The sequence below is a fragment of the Corvus cornix genome, chromosome 1A (assembly GCF_000738735.6).
Source record: "Corvus cornix cornix isolate S_Up_H32 chromosome 1A, ASM73873v5, whole genome shotgun sequence".
In the NCBI taxonomy this organism is placed as follows: Eukaryota; Metazoa; Chordata; class Aves; order Passeriformes; family Corvidae; genus Corvus; species Corvus cornix.
In genome coordinates this window covers 58,721,055-58,741,302 of record NC_047057.1, presented here as the reverse complement: position 1 = coordinate 58,741,302, position 20,248 = coordinate 58,721,055, and the positions used below count along the sequence as shown (strand labels likewise).

The following is a 20,248-nucleotide window of genomic DNA, read 5'->3' as shown; positions in this document are numbered from 1 at the left end:
GAACAGAGAGAGGGAATGTTTCCAATTAGTCATGTGGGGATGGAATGACTTCAAATATTTTTCTTGTGACAAATGAAGAGGTGATGACAGAGGCTAAGCTTCTGCCTGGAAGATATTAAAATTTCTGTGATTCTGGCTCAGAATCCAATCCAATCAATATCTAATCTTTAGATATCTCAAGGTAACTCTGTGCCCCCAGTTCCACCAAGCCCTGTCTCTGCAGCACCTGCCCCTGCTATACTGTGCCTCTAATCGGGGACACAACTTCTAGCAAGTGGCAAAAGAACTGAAGTCTGAGGGCAGCTCTGGTCACATCCCACTTACAAACACTCTTGTCACACTGGCTCTGTGTTTCTCCCACTCCTCCTTCCCCATTTTGAGCTAGGTTATCAGTGAAAGCTGCTCCTTCCCTTTCAGAACATGTATCTTCTCCCAACCATCAGTTTTCTTTAAAGAGGAAAGGGGGAGAAAGGGAATAGCTACGTAAAAGCCATAGCCAAGGGCAGCAAAAGATCGAAGTCAGCTGCTCTTTCAGCAGTGAGCAGTACCGTGCCAGCTCTCAGGTAGGGAGACCCCCCCCTTCAGTGTCCCTTAATACTGTCACAGCAGATACAACGTGTGGTCAACAGAGAAGCTGCAGCTCTTCCAGCTCCCAAAGTGCACCACACAACCCGAGACAGATCAGGCAGACCTTCAGTGGGAACTGCTGGGTGACCTCAGGGATGTAGGCAGCCCCAGCCTGCTTCTTGTGCAGCGACACCACGACGAAGTACTCGAAGAGCTGCCTCTCCTGATACTCGATCAGGTCCCGCTCCAAGGTCTGGTAGCGCGGGGTTTGCTTCAGCCGGGATTTCACGTGCACCAGGCGCTGGCTGTGAGCTACAGAAACAAGGGGGAGAGATTCTGACTTTGTCTGGCCCTATGCACAGAGCGTCTTTGCACAGTGCTTTGCAGAGACTGAGGGATAAAGTCCAAAACACCTCACTGCAGTGGCTTTGTCAGTGGCTGAGTAAGAGGTGGGAACCATTTGGAAGCTGCACCATAAATACTGACAGAGATGGGCCATAACCTTGTGCCATCATCCTGAAGAACTCTGGCAGCAGAAGGATTTCATGGATAGCTTTTACAGCTGAAACAGCCCAAGCTGAGACCCATAGGGGACATGATGTAACAGATAATGTCCAGGTGCTCATCCTAGCACACATTTATGCATTTTTCAAAGCCAGCACAGTGAGGTGATTGACCACCTTTGCTCAGAGGAGGCTGTGGGCAGCAATCCCCATGGTTTTACAAGGCCAGCACTTGGGTCAGGCCAGGGCTCTGCTGTCTGAGTAATGCTGGGGACTCCCAGCTTCAGCACACAGGCTGGGCTGTAGGCCAACAACAAAAAACATGTGAAAAGAGGTGCAAATGAAAAATGGTAGCTCATGCCAGTTCTTCCTGTGCCTAAAACTAATCTCTCAGTGCCATGCTTCTACAAGTTCACCCAAAACAATGGGAAAACAAGAAAAAATGCCAAGCAAGCTGTAACTGCAACACACACATGAGCCATGGGACAATAAACATTCCAGCATGGAAAGTAATGAAAAGTTGCCTGCTGAGAAGAGACCAGATGAGATTCCCTGAGACCACCCCCCTGCTTCGTTTTACAGTTGCATCCCAAATTAAATCTCCATGACGTCTCCCTTATCCCTGCTACAAAAGAAAGAAAGAATTAACTACAAGCAGAGACTACAGCACATTCTCACAGCTTTGCTTTTTGGGAAGGTGGGTGGTAATGCAACTTTTTGATGGAAACAACAACCACAGAGACACTACAGGAACTCCAATACACAAGATATCTGCTTGGGAGACAGGACTCCCTGAGAGATAGTATATACTTGTTGATCTTTTGTCTGGTAAAGTTGTGCCACTCATGGGCTCTTCCAGACAATGTAATTTAAAGCAATCTTGAGGTGCCTCTTAAATCAGAAAGTGTAAAAAATCTTGGACAGTTAAAGCCCTGGAAAGATGGCTTAGACTCCTTTCTCTTGTCACCTATTATGTTACTTGCTCTAGGGCTGTAAAGCTTCAAAAGTTTTCAGAAGTGGTCTCTGTTTCACCACGGACTTCAAAAGGAGCAGTGTCACAGCAATGCTGAGTGCTTCTGAAAAGCTTGCTCGAGATCTGCACTGTTTATGTTCTAAAGATACCAGAATTTTACTGCTGTCATCATGGCAGAGTTTGTCTTCCAACATTTTTCCTTCCTGAGGGTCAGCACTTCCAGTTCTGACATACAGCCTCATGATTTACTGTGTCTCAGATGATGTACAGTGACCTGCCGAGCAGCAGTAACTGGCTGGTGCGATTGGTCTGGTACTTAAAACAAAGTCCCAGATACAAGAGACTTGCTAAATCATCTCACTTTCCTATTTAAAAATAGGGAAGTCGACAGTTCAACAAGGCATAAAGCAAAATACAGGTGTAGTTAGAGCAAACAGCAAGTGCCAGAGCTCCTGTTCAAACTTATGTAGACTTGCATAGTCACTCAGACCCAGGTCTGGATCTGGGTATCGTTCAGAGCCCAGTGCTGCTGGATTTGAGGTGACTTCATATGATCTCCATCATCCTCTCTCTGGGGAGTTCTGAGCTGCAGTTACAGAGAAACACAGGATGATGCACATGATTCACTATAGCAACCAGCAACAGACAAGAGTTCAAGTCTTCCTGGCCACATCTCAACTAAATCTGAACATGGTCTGTATCTCACAACATCACATTTCAGGACAGTTGTGAATGTAATTTCTGCACCATCGTGGTGCAAACCCTCTCTCCTGTCTCCAGGCCAGCCTCAGGACTTGTCAAAAGGTAGACAGTGGCAGCAATTTTCAGCTTGATCTTGCTAACATAGCAACACAGATGAAAGATTTCAATGCAGAGGAAAGCAAGGGGATACTGTAGCTCTTGAGTGGGAAGCTGTGCTCACAAGAGGGAACTCGGTCTGAGCTTTCACTTCTGAAAACCTGAAAGAGGGTGAGAATGAGCACTCCCACACACAATGCACTGTGGCTCACACATGGCCCAAGTGCTGCTCATGCCTGTCTTTTCGGCTTGGAACTGACCTGCTATCCAGATCAGATGTGCCTGTGAGTCAGGGAACTTTGGAATGTAAGGGAGTTTCCATCTTGCATTCTAACTCTGCCAGGACTTTGAATTTGCCACACAAATTCCCAAAAGATACCAATGTCCTCATCATGTCCATGGGCTAATTACCAGTACAAGAAGGTTTCAGGAGAGTATTATGGAGACCACTACACCAAATAATCCTACAAGAGTGAAGAAAGCAATGCAGTGCTTTATCCCAACCCAGCCAGTGCGGGAGAGTTTAACCAGCAATAAATCACATAGTGCAACTCTGTTTTCCTAGCTAGCCAGTCTGGCTGGTGGCTTTTCTCCCTTAGTAAGCATGTGGTGAGGTGTCTGGACATCCAGTCCCATGCAACACTGCTTCTGCCAGTCTGGTCACACATTTCTGACTCTACACTTAAAGAAATCTCACTGTATCTCATCAGTGCCCAATACTCCTCCTGGGAAAGTCAGTCAACAAGGAGCTTTGATGGGAGTTGGAAGAGATGTTTGTTTTGGGCTCCTATAGCCCACGGATTTTCTTCTGCAGCATTGAGATCTTTGTCTTCTCACTGTGTTCTATGCAGAAACAAGGTCCTTCTCCAAAGGCAGAACATAGAGGAGAGATCTTGTCCCAGGACCTCAGAGCAGAGTTTATCAGGAGCCATTTGCTCTCTTCACACTTTTGCCTTACCTTTCAGCTTCTCTTCAGTGTCACTGTCTGATTCACTGTTTTCATCTGTAACTAGGAAAAAAAGAAAGGGAAAGATGAATTAAGGAAAATATTTATAACTGTAAATTTCTTATCACTGGCATGAGAAAGCCAGGCCTGGAAACTTCAGGGGGAAGCAGTTTAGGTCCCAAGGGCCTTGTTCTTTTCAAGAGTCCACATGCCCACAGACATTTAGCTTTCCAACCCTGGTATCCTCCCATTCATTTAGGGAAAAAAACACCCAAATAAACAACAACAACAACAAAATCAATTTTGCACAGCCAGAAGAGTTGCATAAGAATAAATGCCAGGACAGTATTTTATCCAAGTCTGTATAAGCACAACACCAAGGCAAAATACTTGTTAATATGCACTAGTTTGTGGGACGTGAGATAAAACCAAGAAAAGAAAGAAAGAAACAAAAAAATTATCAGACTGAATCAAACTGAAGGTCTATATGGTCCAGTGATCTATTTTTCTGAATGATGCTTTTGATGCTTCAGGGAGGGGTATAAAAAGTCTGGGATGCCTCCTCTGAAAGTTCATATAAACACACTCATCCACCCTGTGGCTGTCTATGCTTTATGAAATAGGATAAACAGTAACAAATAATTGTGGGAAACAAATAGAGGTGGTCACCTTTTGCTGGAAATTAAAGTGTTTTGGAAAAAAACACTGCATTGGAAAGACAATCTTAATTTTTAAAGAGATGCTTAAAAGTAATTGCTCTGAACTTGCTTTGGGCAAGTTGTTAACTGACAGAGGAAGCCTGAAAGTCTCAATCCTGCTATGATGGAGATGGTCCTACAGTCAATTGTAGAAACCCTGATTCCCAACTGAGGCTATTTGTTTACTGGGATGGTGAAAGAACCAGGGCTGTTCCAAAATCTACTCTCTTCCATTGGACAGTTCACTGAAGTGACACATTCCCACAAAATATTTTGATCTCAACAAATCAGACTTTTTGGACAGAACATTCCTCTCCATAGCTTCCAGCATGTTCCAGAAATAAACATCAAAAAGAGGGGACATGTTTGGTGTGACCTATAAGGTTATCATGCAAAGCCATGGAATGAAAATGAAGCAAGAAAAACAGAAAACTTCCATTTTAATCAAAGTCCTTTGGGCAGAGGAACAGCTCTTATCTTACCAAAAAAAAAAAAGAGTGGAAACCCCAACTCAACCTTAGTCTGGACTGGAAGAAGTGCTAGAAAGTGTCACATAAACCACTAAGCCAGTCTAAAGTCCAAGGCAAGTCCTCAGGAAGTCTTAGCTGTAGGATGGTTTGGAGCTCCTTTACCTTTCCCTGAATTGCTCTCTGTGGATTGTGACAGTCTCTTGACACGTTTCTTTCCCCTCCGGGCCTCGTAAATGGCATTGATTTTCAACACAAGCTGCTCAGCAAACACACAAACAAACAAGGTTAATTTCCTCCCCAGGCAAGAAATTAAGTTAGGATTTCATGCTAAGTGTTTTTTTTTCCCAACCTTGGCCATATTGAAACTCTTCATTTCATGCTCCAGGATGCACAATTCCCAGGATTTATGCTGTACTGCCAGTGGCCACGCTCCCTCTGGTACAGCAGGAGCCCAGGAAAACAAGGCCTGATGAAAGGCCACACCTTAATGCACTTCCACACTGTGCAACTGTATAAGCTTGACAGTGTCCATCTCTCCATACCATGATCCATGCTCCAGGGAGCACCAGAGGGTCCCTTGGCACACTGCCCTGGTCTGCAGGTTTGGAAGCAGAAAACTGTCTGGAGGATGACTAAGAAATTGAGAAGGGTGGAAGCCAGTGATACTGAAGTATTTTACACTACTGGTTTCCTTTGCAAATCCTGTCATCCCTGTCCTCCCAGCTGACCAAGAGAGAGGACATTTCAGTGTTGGGCATAGCTGGGCTTAGTGGCTCATTCAGTGCCTCTGGTGTCCCTGTCCATTCCTGAAGGGGACGGGAATTGCAGCAGAACCATGCCAGGCTTCCTGCTTGAGCAGACCTGCCTCCTTCTCAAGGTCCCAGGCAGGAGCAGCAGGACATGGCCACAGCATTCAGATTTATTCCATAAAGCCTGTGATCCTTCCACACATGTCCTGAGAGCTCAAGGTGAGACAAACCCACCACCTACTTGGTCAGGCATCTCTGAATGCAAATATTTAAATGGGAGGCAGGATGCTCTGATGTGGCAGTGCAGCCTTCACACAGAAGCCCAGCTCAGCCCCAGGTAATGCTGCCCTTGACACAGTAAACCTCAGTTCTGAGCTGGCCCTCAAGCAAGACTGCTCAGTGGCACTGTGGGGTAAATAAATACTTGGAATCCTCTTTTCAGTTGACATAAAAGTATGTGTGAACACACTGACAGAGCTCAAGCCCTTGCACAGATGTATAGACATACTGGGAAAGAAACCCCAGACATGTGCAGTCTTTGGCTCACTCCTGAAAGGCACACAGAGAGGGCATTCAAAAATCAGATATGCAAACATGAACACAGATCTGGCAACCAGGAAACAGAGAAGATACACAAACACATCCCATTTTCCCCAAATTAAAACTGTGGGTTTGGAAAAAAATCACCACAGACTGTCCCCAGGAGCCTCTGCTTGTCCTGCAAAGGCCGGGATAAGCAACTGTGTTTTTATAATGTGTTTTTGAAACACTCAATAGATAGACTCCTGCCAAACCTCATTTGGGCTGAATACACATCCTGCCAGATCTGAAAGAAAATAAAATTTAAACAGAGTAATGCTGCATCCAAGTAAGAAATAGGAAATGTTGCTGCAAAAAATGCTCAGAACTGGAGAAAAGTCCTTTTGTCACTCAATTGTCGTTATGTTCATTGCTCACCTACAATCACACCTTACCTGGAATTGAAACAGTGCATGAATCAAACCAAGCAAAGAACAACACATTTCCAGAAGGAAACAAACACACAACACACAGACAATTTCTGACTGTCCCATCCAGGAAGCACAGAAGGAAGTATGATGGGGTTTATCTTTTGCAAAATATGAACTACTTTTCTGCCTTTTTTTTCCCCTCGGACATACTTCAACTTCTATCCCAAAATTACAGTAAATTACAATGCTTTTTTTTTTTTTTCCTTATTATTTATCTATCCAGAAAATCATGAAATCTCAGATGGAAAAATAACTTCTTTAAAAGGTGCAGACATGTTTGTGTGCCTTCTCCTTCAGGCAGAAAGGGGGTTAAACACAAGTCAAATCAACAGCCAGGACATCAGCTATACTGCAGGGCTGCCACACTGAAAACTAAAGAAAACATGGTCTCATGCTCACATTCCTGCCTGGAAGAAGCCAAACAAAAAAGACAAAGCCCTGGATTTACCTTGGGAATCTTCCTTCTCCTCTTGCCATTCTGGGAGTCTCCCAAGGAGAAGAAGGTGTCATCTGGACTGCTGGGGGTTGAGGGAGGGCTGATTTTGGATGGTGACCCAGTCCCATCACGGCTCAGTTTCCATATGTCTGGCAGTTTGAAACTCCGCCGCTCTGAGTTTTGCCGGAAAAACATGGGTTTGGAAAGCAACTGGAAATGAAGTAGAAGGAATGAATGAGCACAGTACCTCGTGTATCTTTACTCTAAGATTGCTAACACTGTCACAGCAGTAAGTCCAGCGGGGCAGCCACAGCATTCAGTTGTCAAAACAGCCTGAGAGTGCCCACAGATTTCTGCACACGCAAGAAACCCATGCAGTCACTGGGCTACACCAGCACCAGCTTGACCAGCAATTGAACCATCCCATTTTCATTCCAGAACAGAACACAAGCTCAGGGGTTGGCCAAGAAGGCCTTGCTCCAGTGTGAAAAAAAATCTCTCAGGATTTGGGTAATCCAGAGGCTGGGATTGTAAACAGGGCAAGACTAACCAACCAACCACAAGCATTTGGGGTAAGGAGCAGCTAGCCAGGAGGAACTGAGAGCAGTGAGAGCCGGCAAAAAGCACTGTCAGTATGGCTGCCTCTGACAGGAGCCAGAATCAGATATTTCAGAGTGTACAAGAAATGCTGTTAGACAATTATGGAGACTGCTTTCCTCCTAAACTCATTAGCAGGTCCAGTGGGAGCACAACAGAAGATGTTTAAGTAGCAGAGTAAAGTTCCTAAAGTCTCTGACCAAAAATAGCATCAGAGAAGTAGAAAACTCAGCTCCAGATAAAGGGCAAACCACTTCTCACCAGAAAGATGATCAGTAAGAACACTTCTTATCTTCTCCTACAGAATTTCCCAGTAGTTATGACAAGGTAAATTGCACCTTTTGTGGGAACTGTATCTGCAATGCCAGAGGACATACCTACATGGCACTAAGAAGTGTGGGGGAGAGTTATCCAACCTGGTTCTGAACAATTCACAGCAGCACTGCGACGGTAGCTGAGGCAGCATCACCATCTGACTCCACCAGCAGACATACTCAGCAGTTATTAGTCAGACCAATTAATTCATTCAGCTTAGCTCAGGTGTCTCTGGATTCAGCAGAAGACACTCAGCTCACAAAAACGTTTGCCACCCACAGAGAAGTCATGTTAAAATGAGGCTGTAAGGAGTCTTTGCACTGAAGAATCTCATTCTGCACCAGGGATATGAGCTGCTACTGCAAGTCTGTCCAGACCCATTCCCTGTCACTGCAGCCTGGCCAGGTTCTCCAGCAGGATGCATGCTGCATTTGCAAACCCATTAGCTGCCAAGAGAGCTGCAGCATTTTTCTGACTGATGCAGACGGTGGCTTTTAGACCCCAAAGCACTGTGCTGTAACATAATTACTCCTGTTCAGCTCTCCTGCTGGGAACAGTAGCTCTGGTGGAAGGCATTCCTGGGCAATGCTGCAGCCCCTCTCGATAGCACATGTGGGAAATCTGGGTGCACAGGTGACTGCAAAGCTCTCTGAGGGAAATCAACCTCATCCCAACACTCATTCACATAGCCCCTTGCTGCTCTAGGCCTAACTAGCAACAAGGAGCATGGATTGAGAACCACAGAACAATTGTCACATTAAAGAGCTGAATTATCCAAAGACACCTTAGTTGCTGATTAAGGTGGCTGGAAAAGAGCAGCATGTCAAGAAACACTGCACATAAAACTTCTGGAAATGTTGGATAACAGCTCTAATAATAGATGTTACTAGGAAAGCATGAGAAAACCCCTTGGTCAGGAAAGCTGTGTTTAGATCCCTGCTATCCACTCCGAACCCAGCTGCTGCCAAGATGATTTTGGCTGTCATGCTGTCCCAGGCTTGGACTATCTAAACAGACAACATGAATCAACCAAAGCAGCCTGGGAGGCTGAGAGAGCAGGGCTGGCCTTGGAAAACCCTGAGCTCTGAGCAAGCGGTGCCAGCCAAAGTTTTACCTCTTCTTTTGGTTCCATGGACAAGGAGGAAAAAGGCACCAAGCTGTGAGCTGGGCTGTGGTGGGGACACCCTTCTAGACTGGCCCTCCACTGCACTGCATTACTTACCAGCAACCTGTCTCAGCATGGAGAGAGCAAAAAATGCCTCCTGAGGCAGGGGGGCTTGCAGAGGTACCCGGGCACCAGCATGGGCAGACTGCACTGCCCACAGACACTGAGAGGAGGCTGCTGCAGGCCTTGATTACCCAAATACTTCCATGCCCTCTTTGAGGGGAGGAAGGTCTTCCCACACCGCCAGGGAAGGCAATCCTGGAGTGAAAAAACAAGTGAAAGCAAACAAACCATTTATATAAGGGAATGCTGGTTTGTTTGTTTACCTCACTGAAGGGCAGTAAATCTCTTATCACACTGTGTTCTGTGGCAAAAGACATAAAGGAAAAATCCCTAACATGATGAAGATGTTCACTTTTTCCACACAGGACCTGGATTTTACCCAAAAACTTTCTGGAGCAGAAGAGGTGGCCACTTGAATCAAAGTACCTTTGTGGGAGTCCCAGGTACAGAAGAGGTGGGGGATGCTGGGAAGGTCAGGACACATTTCTTCCCCAAACAGCGGCTGTTGGTCTCGATGTCTTCATAAGGGTTTTCCTTTGATGGTGGATCTGCAGCAAAGAGCCAAAGGCAAGAGATTGTAAGTGCAGAAAATCTCTGAGGTTTGCCATAAAAATCTGTTTGGGGATCTGCTGGTCTTCTCCCACTTCCCACATCAGACATAAAGACCTGTTCTCAAGCATTCCTGCAATTGCTTCATTCTCTCCATAGCCCTAGAAGTCCAGCTGCTTGCTGGGCAGTGTCCAAACCCTGACACAGACAAATGTAGCCATAGAAACGTATTATAGATACTACAGATGGAAAAGACTCTGTGAGCCCTCAAGTTCATTCTCCTGTCTCCAGAAGAGCTGTGATGTTCTCATGCACATTAGTTCATAACTGTATTTCCTTCTTTCCAGTCCTCTGCTTAGAGCTGCTCAAATGAAACTGTGAGCTAAAGCCTAGCATAAAGGTCCTCTCTCTGTTTAAGCACCACATTTAGGGGGACCCCTGCTCAACACTTAATTGGGGCTTAAGTGGTGCCCTGCTCTTGGGCTGACTGCAAAGGATTTAATCCACTCTCTGAACATGGGTATCTATCACACAATCCAGGATTTCAAACAAATCTATCGATCATGGAAACTTCAATTTCACACACTTTACTTTAGAAAGAGGGAAGGATGAAGCCACCCAAAGTCAGGATGCTCTTGCCCTGGAAGAGGATTGGGGGGAGGGGATGTGGGACACAACACACACCTCTGAAGTAGATGTAGGTTCCTTCCTTCCCAGTAATTCTGGAGATGAGGCACACAACTAATTTGAGTTTTAAACACCCAAAATCATATATAATGAACTTCTCATATCCCACTCTTCAGCAGTGCTGGGGACTGTAAGCCTAAGCGTGTTCAAAAAGAACACAACTCTGACAAAGCAGGTTGAGACATCTCCACCTGAGCATCTAAGAAACCACTGACAAAGGCTTAGCCCAAGCATCTGCACAGGCAAATGATGTGTTATGAGCCTTGTCTCTTCATTGCCCTCATTTCATGCCACATCCCAGTGGACAGCTGGGACTCGAAGCACCTGCCTTTCTCTTGCTGTCACATAATGCTTGGCTGAGAGTAAAGTCTGGGAGTCAGTGGTGCTGCAAGACACTGCAGCAGGAGCAGCAATGGCTGTGGGATCTGTCTAACCAGTGCACTCCCACCTGCCTGCCCAGCTGGGGCAGCAGCGCAGCTGAACTCTTGAGACAAGGACACAAACCCAAGTCTTTCCCAGCACTGTTCTCTGCACTGGCTGGTGACACCCAGTGCTCAAGAGGGGGATCCAAATTCACCATGCAGGAGAAGGCAGGCGGGTGTGACACCAGCAAAGCAAGGCTGCACTAACACTTGGTCAGCAAACATTCTCCTGTCCCTGAAACTGGCTCCACTTCCTAATTTCAATGGCCTCTTCAGTACTGAAAACATACTTCAGCTGTCATGCAGCTGGGAAGACTAGAGAAAAAAGAACAAGCTTGGGTTCTGTTGCCTGTCCCACCCTCAAACTGCTAAATAAGTCCAATTAGCTTCAGTCTAGAAGAAAGGACACCATGTCCCTCCTTTTTACAAATAAACCTAGTCATCCAGCTGCCAGCTTCCAATATTCCAGGTAAGCAATGGTGAACAGGGGAAAAAAGGGTGCATGAAGGAAATCTGTGTGACTTGCTGGGAAGTGGAACCATTATCCCACCAGCAGCCAAACCCCCCTAAGTCACACAAGTGTGTGCATGTGTGTGCTTGCACCTCCTGATGGACACATGTGACTGTCTGTGGGCCAGCAGCGGTGTCCTGTGGCTGAAGTCTTGGTTCCCCCTCCACTGGTGAGGTTTGCACAGGTTGTTTGTTTTGTGGATTAAACTTGTCTGTGGTCTTGTGAAAAACAAAACTGCAGCTTTTGATTTTGAGTTATCCCTGTCCACCCCTTCTCCCAAGCTTCCATGGTAACACCATCAGGATTGCAGGAACCAATTAAAGATCACTGACTCCAGGCAAAGCCTTAACATGCAGCAAGAAAACAAAAAACCAAACCTGCTCTGTTAGCTGACAATTACCCATAACCTTGTTTTCTTCAAATCTTTGCAATTAAAAGACAGAGGGGAGAGGAATTTCAGGCTGATATTTGAGTTCCCTGCACACTTGGGACACAGGCGTGTGCTTGTGTTTGAATAGATGGATTTGCCTTCACAGCCACTCTGTAATGCTATCCGTGTTATTCCAGCTGACAAGGTGACCCTTACTCAGTAGTTTCTGAGACCTCCCATCATGCCCCAATACAAAAAACCCACAGCAGCTGCTTAGACACTCCTTGTTCCTTTGGGCCCCCAAGTGAAGAGAAGGAAAAAAGCAAACACAAGGCCCTTAGCTCCACAAATGAGGCCAACAGCTTCAAAAATGTCAAAAAGAATGGATTGGACTTGCCTTGTCTGCCATCAGTCCCAAAGGAACACAATTCCTCTAAGAGTCCTTTCTCATCAACTATGATCAGATTTTATTCATATCAAAATAATAATGCCTGGCCTGCTCCTGGGAAAGTGCAGCTCCTCCCACGCTGAACAACACAGAGCACCTTTGTAGGATTACAGCTGCATGGCAAGAGCTGATGCAGCTATTCCCTTCCTAATCTGCTGAACTCAGCCAAGAGATTCATGCAGCACCAGCCTACAGCTACTAAAACTCATTAAGGCTTTTTCAAGAGGGACACTTCTATTCTATGTTCCATCAAAGGCCACCTAACTCACAATATTAAAAAACACTATATTCATGGAGAGAGTTACAGGAAATAATCTTCAAAATGGCATTGATATGACACTGAAGTTAGAGAACTAAATGAAACTCAATTTCAAAGACTGTGGGACTTAGATTCTTAATTGCAATGGTACCTGAAGCCATACACAGTCCTATTCCTGAGCTGTGGAACTGACTTCAAGGCTATGTTTTCAGACTGTTCAGACTGACAAAATCACCACGATGGACAGATCAGAGCTGTGAGAATTAATCCACAGGACGAAAGGAAGGCAAAGGAGAGACGCCAGCAGAAAATAAAAGCTGCTTCCCATATGCCTCAGGTTTGTCTTTGAAGCTGATGAGCTTTGAAGTACCCCATCCATTTTTCTTATTACTTGCCAATAATATGTGCAAAATGTGTCCTGGTTTACATTTGGATAATAAACATACTTTATTCAGCACCTCTGCTGAATGCCTGTTGACCACGAGTCCCTGTTACTCAGGACTAGCAGTCAGCTCCCTTCCTTGGCCACAGTTCCTACCCAGGATGTCTTCATAGACGTTCTCCTCAGATAAAGTGCGTGTGAGGGCCAGCTTGGTCTGCGCGTACCAATCCACCCGGCCATTCTCGGATGATGACTGCAGCAGGTCTTCAAACTCATACGATTTCCTGCACAACAGAGAGGGGAGGAGGAGCAGAGAGGAGACTGATGCAGTTAACCAGCATTTATAACCAAATTACAGCTAATTCACTTCTCCAAAGTGCCACACAGCTGGCAAAGTAAGTTACTGAGAACATTTCACAGCCTCATCTCATATAAAGCATGAAAAAGCAACACTGAGATTGGCTGGTTTTATCAGCCACGCAAATAAAGGCATTTGGGGGTGCCATAGATAATCTGGGTTGTCATGGCAATAGCACACTGTGAAGATGCAAGTGTTAAAAGGCACATCCTGGAACACTGCACAGAACCTTAGGACATGAGAGGTCCCATTTACAGACAGATACCGCCCTCAAAAGGCATAAGAGGGCCCCAAAATCAGCTCTCTGAGCAGCACAGGAAAACAAAACTTGCTTGCAGAACAGTAGAAAGTAAAACCGTGCCTTTCATGAGCAAACCTAGCAAGTTGATTTCCTTTCTGCAACTGAGCCAGGAATTTTTAAGTGACAATTTATCCAGAGGGCATTAGAAAAGCCGTATATTTTATGTTCCCCACCCCAAAAATGTGTGACAATCATGTGGGAGGGGATAAAAGGCAAGCAAGCACTCCGGAAGAATATATATGCATCAGATTCACTGAGGTTTACTATGGACAGTGAAAATGCTGCAGCAGAGATTAGAGATTGTCATCGCAAACCCTGTTCCAGACCAGCTGTGGTCATTTTGTAATTAAATAGTTTCTGCTAAGAAAACCAAAACAAAACCCCAAACCCTTCAATTTTAGGCTTGAAGGTTAAGCCATGTAAATACAGTGACCTTATATCTGCCATGACTTATTCCTCCACAGTTACCCTGCGGAGTTGTGCTGGCCACTCATACATTCTCGGAGAGATGCTGAGTGCTGGTTATGCTGGAGATTCTGAGCAAAAAGGGAAGATTTGTCTCTCTCAGAGAAAGATGGGAAGGTGGACTCCACCATGAAGACCAACAGCTTCACGAAACACAGCCCAAATACCTGTGGTCAGCGTTGTTCTTGTGCTTCCCGCTCCAGAGCCTTCTGCTGACAGCTGATGGGGGAGGAGACGAGGGCAGAGGAGGGGGAGGAATGGATGGCAGAGGGGGTAAGTTTCTTTTATTCCTAACTGCTGGCACCCAGTCCTCTTCCCCCTCATGTTTGAAAGTCCGCCGAGGCTTGGGCAGGGGGTTGATGAAGGGCTTCTTCTCTGGCACCCCTGGCTCTGTGTACACATTCTCCACCGTGCAGTGCTTGGATTTCACATGAGAAGATCTTATCTCTTCTAGAGTCCCAAAAATTGGCTCACTGATTTCAGAGTCCACGCCAAGAAGCCTTTTGTTGAGCTCAGCCCCACATGTGCCCTCATGGCCCTCGGGAGTGGTGTGCCCTTGTGCTGCCTTCTCCTGCAAGCACTGTGGGGAATAGTAAGTACCAGGCAACTGCGGCTGCAGCTCTGCTGAGCCATCTTTCAAAGCCTGCTCTAGCTTCTTGACCTGACTAAGCACTGAAAGATTCTCCTTCTGGACCTCCCACTTCCCACCTTTCACCTCCTTGCATTTTCCAGGGCTGAACTCCACTTCCTCATCCTTCGGCGCTTCCCCCTTTCGCTCTGCTGCTTGCCCTGTGCCTTTCTGAGTTCCTGCTTTCCGCTCATTCTCTTTGCCTGCCCCTTTGCACTCCAGCTCCCAGCTCGTAAGTCTCTTGGTCTCCACTTTCCGAGTCACCAGTGCTTCCCCACTCATCTTCTCAGTTACACAAGGCATCTTGTGCTCCTCTTTAACCCCCGGCTCCTCCTCTCTGCGAGGAGCAGACTGCGTTTCCTTTTTCCCTTCCCATTCTGAAATTTTGTCCTTGATGCTGAAGGACTTATTCCTCAAGCCAATTTTTCCAGGTGACCGTATATTCTGAGTGCCTCCTATCTGTCTCTTGATGATTTTATTGTTTTCTTTGACATTCAGATCCACAGATGGGTCACTGATGATCATTTTAGGACTAAGCATGTTCTGCTGAAAGCAGTCGAGCCTTGGATCCAGCATCAAGTTCTCCAAGGCTCCCAGTGGGTTCTTCACCACAGGCGAAACTGGTTCCGCTTCGGGTGTTAAACCCAGGGCAACAGAGGAATCTTCAGAACATTTCTCACCCAAAAATCCACACAAAGGTCTTTCTAATTCCTTCACAGCTGCTGTACTGTTTTTATCTGCAAGCTTGATCCTGCATATCAAAGACAAAAAGGGAAGAAACATTCACAGCCATTGCTCATCCTCAGTTTAATTCATCAGCTCCTCAAGTTTTACTCATAAAGCTGATGGCAGAGGATGCTCAAATCAAGCACTTGACATGGGCTTAGAGGGGAGGATGCTCAGGTAAAGCTCCTTCTAGCGAGAACATACTGCCCTTCTCTCACTAAAACTAAGACGAGGTTTGAAATGGAGCCTTTCTCTGTGGCAGAAGTAGGTTGCAGGTGAGAGAGGTATTTTTTGTACATCAGATATGCTGATCCCAATGAGAGGTTCACCAACGTGTGTGTGTAGAAGTGCAGCAGAGTTTTTGGACATCATGAGGCATTAAGCAAACATGAAGTGGACCACTTGCAAACAGCAGCAAAATTACTGCTGTTACACAGAGGAGAAAGCATATGGTACAGCTGGCATTCCTCCAGTGCCTGCTCAGAGGATCTCCCTCAGTCCATCCTAATGTTCCCCAAGTGCATATTGATGCCCAAAGACTGCACTTTTATTATTCCATTTCTATGGGCTCTACCATCGCAGTCCACACGTGGGCTTAGGCTCCCATGCACCCAGGCACACTCCCATAGCAGAGAGATTCAACATTCTCAGATTAAACACCTTCACTGTTTGGGTCCAAAGTGCAACAAAAACCCCAAATATATTTAGTCTAGGGATTTCCAAGTGTGTGATATCACAGTATCAGTACTGTGGTATTTTATCAATATCCAGCTGAACAGGCAGTTACTACAACACAAAATGTTTCTGACCTGAAGTACTTGGCCATGTCTTTGAGGTTTGCCTGGGAAAGAGCACCAGGACAACAAAAGGTAATTACTGGGATGCAAACCCATATCATTAGTCCCATTTAACCACAATTCCAACACTAAGATTCAACTTGGGAAATTGTCCCATTAACTAAAATGTGTCAATTGTGCCTCTTCCAGAACTTAGCAGTCTTTTAAGAGCATCCATGGGGATACCCTGTGTGCTGGCAGGCTTGGAACTTTGTCCTGAAGCTGAGCAATGCTGGCAGCCATTTCAGACTTGGTTGTGGTGCAAATTGAGTCTGGGACAGGTTTCTGAGTGGAAACAGGACCTGAGCCAGACCTGTTCTTCCTTAGACTCACAGATATTTAAACCCTGGCTGTGACAGTGACATTGTGCTTTGGTTAAGAGCTAGCACTGTGAACACCAAGGTCTTTCCCAAGATGGGCTTAACAGTGCCAGTGGTGGTTGGACCTCAGATTAGAAGCCACCCTGCAATGGGTGGGGACAGTGGGGCTTGTCTGAGGAGTCCCCAGGGATGAAGATTTCAAGTGCAGGCGGGGCAAACACTAACAGAGATATCATCAGCACAAATGGTCTTGCGTTGGGGCAGACCTTTTCCAGCACTATGAGTCTGGAATACTGGAAGTCTGACTGAATGATGTAATACACAGAATCACAAGATGGGACCTATGGAGTGAGTTTTAATGTGGGAGGAGAGAGGGACAGTGCCCAGCAGAGGGAAGGTTTCATTCCTCTGGTTTTCTTTGTGTTGGGGATAATAAACACTGGCACTGGAACATGGAAAGCTCTCACCTCTCAACAGACTTGCAGACAGCACCCCCAGACTTGCTGCTCACATCGGCCGCCTTGCTTGCTGTCATCATGTCAGCACACAGCAGGGCAGCAGGTCACCTGTGGACAGACACAAGGAAGAAGCATTGCTCTCTGCTCAGCATCCTTCTCTTTTCCTTCTACACACACACACGTTTCTCCTTGAAATCCAGGAGAGGAGCTGAAGCAAGACATGACAGCTTTCTGATGACAGTCCAGGCTACCTCCCCTGCAAAATGGGAAGAAGGGTGATAGCATTACCCCTCAGAAGCCCAGTGAGGACTTGACAGGTTTTGAGGGCAAAAATTGTCTTTAATTCAGCATCAATTGCTGCACCTTGACTTAAATATGGAGCACATTTCAAGAAGGCTTTTATTGTTGTCAAAATCTCAGCAGATTTAGGGTTTTTTCCCCCCCTTGCAGAAGACTAAAACAAAAACCATTTTAAAACAACCTGTGTTAAGGCCACATGTCTGAAGTGGTTGCTGGGCATATAACACTGTCACAACATTTGCAGCTTGGGACAGAAAACATTTTAGCCTGAAGAGACACTGCACTGCAGCCACTGGCCTTCTCTCTGGTGGGCCATGTTAGCCTGCTACTGATCTCATTTCAGAGGACAACTCCTCGTGGGGATAAGATAAATCATTCACAAAAATGAGTCATTCTGTTTGCCTCATGATTTCTAGCACTCATGGAATGACTGTCCCTCTCTTTGAGTGCCACTGTTATCTGGTCAATGCAACAGACTCCATCTCCATTTTATTGCACTGCAATGCTCTTTTTTGTTAAACAGAAAATAGAGCTATTCTGTTACTCTGCAGCACCATCTCTGCTCACTTAAAAGGGTGGTCTGCCTGCTCTAAAGCATTGCAATGACACCAGGCTCACCATCTTATAGGCAATACTTGGAAAAGGCTCTCAGATCTGTCCACTGGCTGGTCTGCCAGATGCTGCCTCACCATGCCCGGCATTTGAAAAAACCAAGTGCCTCTTGTCATTAAAAAAAATATAGCCCACCACACCAGAAACAGCAGAGAACAAAAGGATCTCTCGTTTCCACTGTTCAAGTTTTTGGGCAGAGAAAGGAAAAAAGGGGGTGGGGGGAAATCAGTTTTGTTTGTTCACAGTTTTCTTTCCCTCCTTTTATTCCATACTGGCAATGTTCCTGAGGCGAGGAGTGAACTCTGGGTCAACTCAATGTGTACACACTCGGGGCAGCTCATTGCTAACCATTTAGCAGACTCTTTTCCCAGACAATAAACCCCCTTGGCTTCTCTCTCTCATTAGTAACTGGAACAAACACCCACTTCACTTCTAGACACAGAGCAGCCTTGCAACACTGTCAAGAAAATTTACCAGCCCAAGGAACAAAATCTATTCATCTATCCGTTAACTGTTATGGATCGAAAATAATGAAAAACTAATGATACTTGTGGCCTTGGCCAAAGAATGACTCACCCAGACAGCCAAAGCAGATTCCTGCAAAGCTGCAACAGAGTCTGCTCTGCACTTTACAACACCCCTAGAGCAGGGACAGTCTCTTCTCTCAGCACTCATGTGGTGCCTTGCAGCTCCTCATCACTGCCATTCGCAGTAAGAAAAACAACATTTCTTGTGTCCACACACACAATCCCTGTGGCTCTGCTGAAACATCGAATATTTGCTGGGGATGCACTCCTCTGCCTTCATAACATCACTCAGTTTCCCCATGAGGAAACTCCATCTCTCAGCCTTTCACAACACCCCCCTAACAAACACTGCCTTGAAAATGGACATCAGGGTACAAGCAGATGTGTGCTGATGCTCAGCACAGCCAGCTCCCTGATGGGCCCCCTGTGGGACAGGCCGAAAAGAAGAGGATGCAGAATAAGAGGGGCACTTGTTTCCTCATCTGTGCTGGATAGGACAGACTCCATCAGCTTTGGTTTGCAGAAGTGAGCCACAAAACAGCTGCTGAGTGCTGCAAGAGTCTTGTGGGAAAGGAGCACCACTGCAAGTAGCAGATCAGCATGACTTGGAACCAAGGGCACAGGGAAGTCTGTCCCAGGCACAAGGGTGGCTGGAGTAACCAAAGGAACACACTCACACTAGGCAGATTAAAGAGTGGTCCAGGAGCTTCCAAAGCTGTGACAACAGCCAGGTACCTACTGACACCCTCACTGACAACACTCACTGCTTAGGGAGTAAAGTCATCCCTAGGAGATACATGGGTGGCTGCACCTTCCCTCTGGGTAGCAGGGCACACATGGTGCCCTCAGCATCACCTACAGGATTACTGCAGCACATTAGCTGGTTCTGCTCAAAAGAGTAAATATTTATCCAAACACATTGGAAGACACATGAGGGGAAAATGAGACACCTCTGGAATGAAACAGCAGAAAATAATAAGGTATCTCTCAATAAGTCCAACAGTCAAATAATTTCCTGGGGCCAAGCATCAGCCCAAATGAGCTTCAGAGGTGATATGATCATCTCTTCCAATAATAAGATAACTAGAAATAACTTGCAGGCCTGACCCACAGGCATTGCCAACACGTGACCAGAGGAATTGTGATGGCAATGATGGAAAATTGCCTCCAGTAGACAGAGAATATCTACTTTTGTTTTCCAAGTTTTGGCTCCACAAGGCACCCAGAGTTAACATGACAGTTCATTGTGAAGGGCAAAGGGAACTCTTGTTCCTCCTGACTGCCCACATCTCTCCTACAATCAACTACACGCTACCCTGTGTGCTGGCTCAGGCTCTTTGGAGCATCTCTGTGACCTGCTACAGCTCACTGAAAGTTTTTGACAAAGCAGCACATGGAAGGGGCCCAACACAAACCCAATCTGTTACAAGGGAGGTAATGAGGTTGTGTGGACAGCAGGCAAAGAGATGGAGGGCAGTGGGGAGGGAGCACGAGTGTGTGTGTAAGGCCAGGGAAGGGCGACCTGCCAGAGGCTGAGAAGTGTTACCTGAAATGCTTTGCTTTCCTGCCTCATGAGCAATGTGACCAGGGCCCCACAAACTGCCCAGAAGAAACAAGCAGGGCTGAGTTCAGTTAGTAGGAGACCCGACAAGGACATACACACATCCATCAAGCTGGTACTCCTTGATGGTTGCTGCTTTCTCTAAAAACCACACCAGAACTTTCTACCAGCAATGGGAGGCACGGCCCCAGAGCAACCTGAGCCTGAGACCATTGCACCTGGCATGTACATCCTGGAG

The 20,248-nt window shown here is 46.2% G+C and overlaps 1 protein-coding gene across 1 annotated transcript in view; it reads right to left on the bottom strand.

Moving 5' to 3' along the window:
* The window catches only part of DENND2A (DENN domain containing 2A), a 58,363-nt gene that overhangs the window by 17,550 nt on the left and 20,565 nt on the right, over window positions 1-20,248 (bottom strand). The window contains exons 2-9 of the mRNA XM_039570840.1: window positions 17,020-17,118; window positions 14,210-15,421; window positions 13,075-13,202; window positions 9,717-9,838; window positions 7,163-7,360; window positions 5,118-5,211; window positions 3,800-3,850; window positions 692-879 (exon numbers count right to left, since the gene is read on the bottom strand). Coding sequence (XP_039426774.1) covers window positions 692-879; window positions 3,800-3,850; window positions 5,118-5,211; window positions 7,163-7,360; window positions 9,717-9,838; window positions 13,075-13,202; window positions 14,210-15,421; window positions 17,020-17,090 — 2,064 coding nt within the window. The 5' untranslated portion in view covers window positions 17,091-17,118. The remainder of the gene's footprint in view (window positions 1-691; window positions 880-3,799; window positions 3,851-5,117; window positions 5,212-7,162; window positions 7,361-9,716; window positions 9,839-13,074; window positions 13,203-14,209; window positions 15,422-17,019; window positions 17,119-20,248) is intronic.